The sequence below is a fragment of the Limulus polyphemus genome, unplaced genomic scaffold, assembly GCF_000517525.1.
Source record: "Limulus polyphemus unplaced genomic scaffold, Limulus_polyphemus-2.1.2 Scaffold5638, whole genome shotgun sequence".
Taxonomy (NCBI): Eukaryota; Metazoa; Arthropoda; class Merostomata; order Xiphosura; family Limulidae; genus Limulus; species Limulus polyphemus.
Window position 1 is genome coordinate 60,934 of NW_013671248.1, and position 4,633 is coordinate 65,566.

The 4,633-nt window shown below is 29.0% G+C and overlaps 1 protein-coding gene across 1 annotated transcript in view; it reads left to right on the forward strand.

Moving 5' to 3' along the window:
- The window catches only part of LOC111089234 (zinc finger protein 2-like), an 18,698-nt gene extending 14,714 nt beyond the window's left edge, over positions 1–3,984 (forward strand). Inside the window, exon 2 of the mRNA XM_022401362.1 lies at positions 2,484–3,984. Within this exon, the coding sequence (XP_022257070.1) occupies positions 2,785–3,708 (924 nt within the window). The 5' untranslated portion in view covers positions 2,484–2,784 and the 3' untranslated portion in view covers positions 3,709–3,984. The remainder of the gene's footprint in view (positions 1–2,483) is intronic.
- Positions 3,985–4,633: the final 649 nt, after the last annotated feature.

Genomic DNA, 4,633 nt, shown 5'->3' on the forward strand with positions numbered 1-4,633 from the left:
TCTTTGTTGTCCCAACTAATAGTACAGAATTTACTACTTTTAGTATTAAACAACGTTTTAAGACTTAGTAATAGGTAATTTATAATACAGTCACAAGAACGTCGAATCTGAATCACTTGAAAAAAACACGGGGGTGCTTAACTTTTTTCCAGGTGTATATTTTGTAAAATACAGTCACATTTCAGTTATAATACATTATATATGTATATATATTATTACTATTTACAACAAAGTTCTTAAATGTAATTTATTTATCTTAAAACATAGAACAGTAAATATATAAGTATAACAAACAATTACATCTTATAATTATGAACATTGTACTCGTTTGCTGCTTCCCGTAGGTTGCTAAGCCGTATCAAAATTTGCATATGGAGGATATGATAAAAAATATATTTTTTTTTAATTTTATATATACATTTTGAAATGATTAAAAGTCATAAATTACTGTATCAATATCATAGAATTTCACTATAATTTATCAAACTTAGTAACTAAGCTGTATTTGGGTCTAAAAAATATGAAATTTAGAGCTCACTAAGTTTACCTTACCTTTTGAATCTCTTTAAAAGAATGAGTTTGGCACCTGAATAATTCAATTACATAAATTCATAAAATAGTAGTTCAATAAACTTTTGAATGAGATGACATGGCCTTTGAACCATGTGGATAGGGTTAACTTAAATACAGATCTTTTGAACAGGAACTTTTAATGTATTAATGTCAGTCAACATATTAAGAAGACAAAACATTAGAAGATTTTGTGATATTAAATTAGTTATAGTTATGAGACATCTCTTAAAATTAATCCAGAAATTACTGATTGAAAGTAAAGTTGGTTGTTGTGACACTGTACCATCATATTTCCACAGTTGATTTAAGACTTAGTTTAATGTACACCTTTCTCTTGAACACGGTATGTTACTTCCATTTTAAGTTTTCAATAATGATTTGAAATAAGTAGGAAAGTATTTCTAAAGTGTTAAACGATGAAAATAGCATCATGATCATGAACCGCAATAGTGGTTTGTAACAAGGATCACAAGGAATTGACAAAACCATAATAGAACATTTGGGCACCTTAAATAGTAAAGATTCAGTTCAAAGAACGTTTAAACTATTGACTGCATAGAAAAATGCATAAAAAAGGAACCTTGTTAGAAGAAAATCTGTTTAAAATGGTCCATTTGTAATTATTATTGTTATTCTCTTGCAAGTCTACAACAAAAATGGTTTGGCACCCATACCTTTTGTACAATACTAAATAAGATACTGCAAAAGTTTTAGGGGTATTGAAAAGTCAATTGTTTCTTCTGTATTTTACATAAGCTAAAAAAACATGATATTTTAGTATAAACAATGTTATCATTACCCCTTGAAGGTAACTTTCTTACATATATATGATGTTCCTTTAAAAAAGCTTAAGTACAATTTGGTCAAACAGGAATTACCAGCCAATAATAGATGACTGTAACATGTAGGTACTACAAGTGCTTTCTACAATCAGTATTTTTAGGGAGTCAACTCCTATATTATGTATGAAGTGAAGGAGTAAAAAAAATCAATATACATAATATTAAATTTTATTATACGATCGTAGATTGATTACTTTAAAAGACACAAAGGTTTATTTGAAATAAATGATGTTTTAAATGTATATATTTTATTTGAAAAATTTTATACGTGCTTAGTGGGGATTGTGTCTTTGTCTAGGCATATATTTGCCCATTGCTATGCATTATAAATATAAACTATAAATGCTCACTATATTCTCATGAAAATCTGTAGCTGTAGCTTAACATTTTACACCTGGAATTAATGCAATCAAATAGCCTATAGCTACAGTAAATCATCATGAACCATATCACCTAGCTTCTAGCTATTTTTATTATCATTACAATGTATAAAGTTAGCTACCATGTCAAGTAATCCTTTGCCTATAGTTGACCAGGAAAAAAGCCAACAAACAAGATGAATAAAAAAAAGTGAATTTAAAGAAGAGGGAAGACCTAGAGAACAAATGTTACAATTCTCATACTAGAAAGAGATTGAAGATTTTCTTAAATACATGCTTAGAAAAATAAGAACTTAAAACTGAAGTGATATTAATATTTGATTTATTAGCCATGTTTTGATGCCTAGTTTATTGATATACATTGATAAAAAAGTAGTTTAATTAAATGTTGAATGTAATTCTCTAAAAAAGTTGTAACATACACACATTGATCTACTTATAGCGAGAAGGTAAAAATATGTCTGTTGTATCATATATTTTTATTTTAGCTATAAAGACCAGTGTGAACATCTCTTGTGGAAATTGTTATCCTGATTACCATCTCTTGAAACAAGAAGATCCATTTAAAGAAGTTATGAAATCTTCAAAACTAAACAGTGATGTTTGTAGAAAAACAAATATAAATGGAAGTAACATTCATGTATATTAGATTGTTTTAGGGTGATGATAAACCATACAGTTATGTAACATGTGGAAAGGAAAGTGTAACATTGGATAACGTAAAACAATCTAATATACATGAAGGTGATGATAAACTATACAGTTATGTAACATGTGGAAAGGAAAGTGTAACATTGGATAATATAAAACAATCTAATATACATGAAGGTGATGGTAAACCATACAGTTATGTAACGAGTGGAAAGGAAAGTGTAACATTGGATAACGTAAAACAATCAAATGTACATGAAGGTGATGATATACCATACAGTAATGTAACGAGTGGAAAGGAAAGTGTAACATTGGATAACATAAAACAACACAAGAGAATGCCATATAGAAAGAAACTGTATAGTTGTGAAGTTAGATTGAATAGTGATTTGAAAAAATATAAACAAATACCTACTGGTGAGAAACCTTATAGTTGTGCAACATGTGGAAAACAATTTGGATGTAATGGTAACTTAAAAAGACATGAACGAATACATACTGGAGTGAAACCTTACAGTTGTGATGTTTGTGGAAAACAACTTAGAAGTAACTTTAGCTTAAAAGTTCATGAACGAATACATACTGGAGAGAGACCCTACACTTGTGTAGTATGTAATAAACAGTTTAGAACAAATAATGCATTAAAATATCATCAAAGAATACATACTGGTGAGAAACCTTACTGTTGTACAATTTGTGGAAAAGACTTCAGAGCTACAAGTGACTTAAAAGTGCATCTAGAAAAACACACTGTTGGAAAACCTTATTGTTGTGACGTTTGTGGAAAACAGTTTCAAACAAGTAATCAATTAAAACGACATGAAAGAAGACATACTGAGGAGAAACCTTACTGTTGTGATGTTTGTGGAAGAGACTTTAAAACAAATAATGAATTAAAACAACATCAAAGAATACATACTGGGGATAAACGTTATGGTTGTGATGTTTGTGGAAAACAATTTGGAACTAATGGTAACTTAAAAAATCATGAACGAATACACATTAAAGAGAAACCTTACAGTTGTGCTGTTTGTGGAAAAAACTTTAGAACAAATGAGGAATTAAAAATACATCAAAGAATACATACTGGGGAAAAACCTTACTGTTGTGCAGTTTGTGGAAAAGGCTTTAGAACAAGCAGTTCTTTAAAATATCATGTACAAATACACACTGGAGAGAAACCTTACAGTTGTGATGTTTGTGGGAAACAATTTATAAAAAACTCTAGCTTAAGAAAACATGAACAAATACATACTGGGTAACCTTACACTTGTACAGTATGTGATAAACAGTTTTACATAAATGGTGGATTAAGATATCATACAGTATAGTGAGAACCGTTGCTTCTGTACAGTTACTGAAAAATAATTTCAAAGCAACTGTAACTTAAAAATGTATTGAAGAATACATTTCGGAGACAAACTATACAGTTTCACAGATTATGGAAAACAGTTTGGAACAAATAGTAAATTAAAAGTACATAAGAGAATGAACACATGGGATAAACTATACTTTTGTTTAATGTATTGTAAAGAGTTTGAAACAAACTGTAACTACTACTGAATGTTGTTATTGTTTAAAGTTTATTGAACCAGATGAGACAGGATTGATGTGTACAGATCTGTCTTTAGTGTGTTTTTAATATCTTTAGTTGGAAATTATTGTGTGTTAGTGTTTGTCTACTGTAAACCTTTCTATTGAACAAGATAAGATAAAGTTGATTGATGTGATACTATACCATCATATTTCAACAGTTGAATTTGTCTACTGTAAACCTTATTATTGAACAAGATAAGGTAAAGTTGATTGTTGTGATACTATACCATCATATTTCAACAGTTGAATTTGTCTACTGTAAACCTTTCTAGTGAACAAGATAAGATAAAGTTGATTGTTATGATACTATACCATCATATTTCAACAGTTGAACTTGTCTACTGTAAACCTTTCTATTGAACAAGATAAGATAAAGTTGGATGTTGTGATCCTATACCATCATATTTCAACAGTTGAACTTGTCTACTGTAAACCTTTCTATTGAACAAGATAAGGTAAAGTTGATTGTTGTGATACTATACCATCATATTTCAACAGTTGAATTTGTCTACTGTAAACCTTATTATTGAACAAGATAAGGTAAAGTTGATTGTTGTGATACTATACCATCATATTTCAACAGTTGAATTT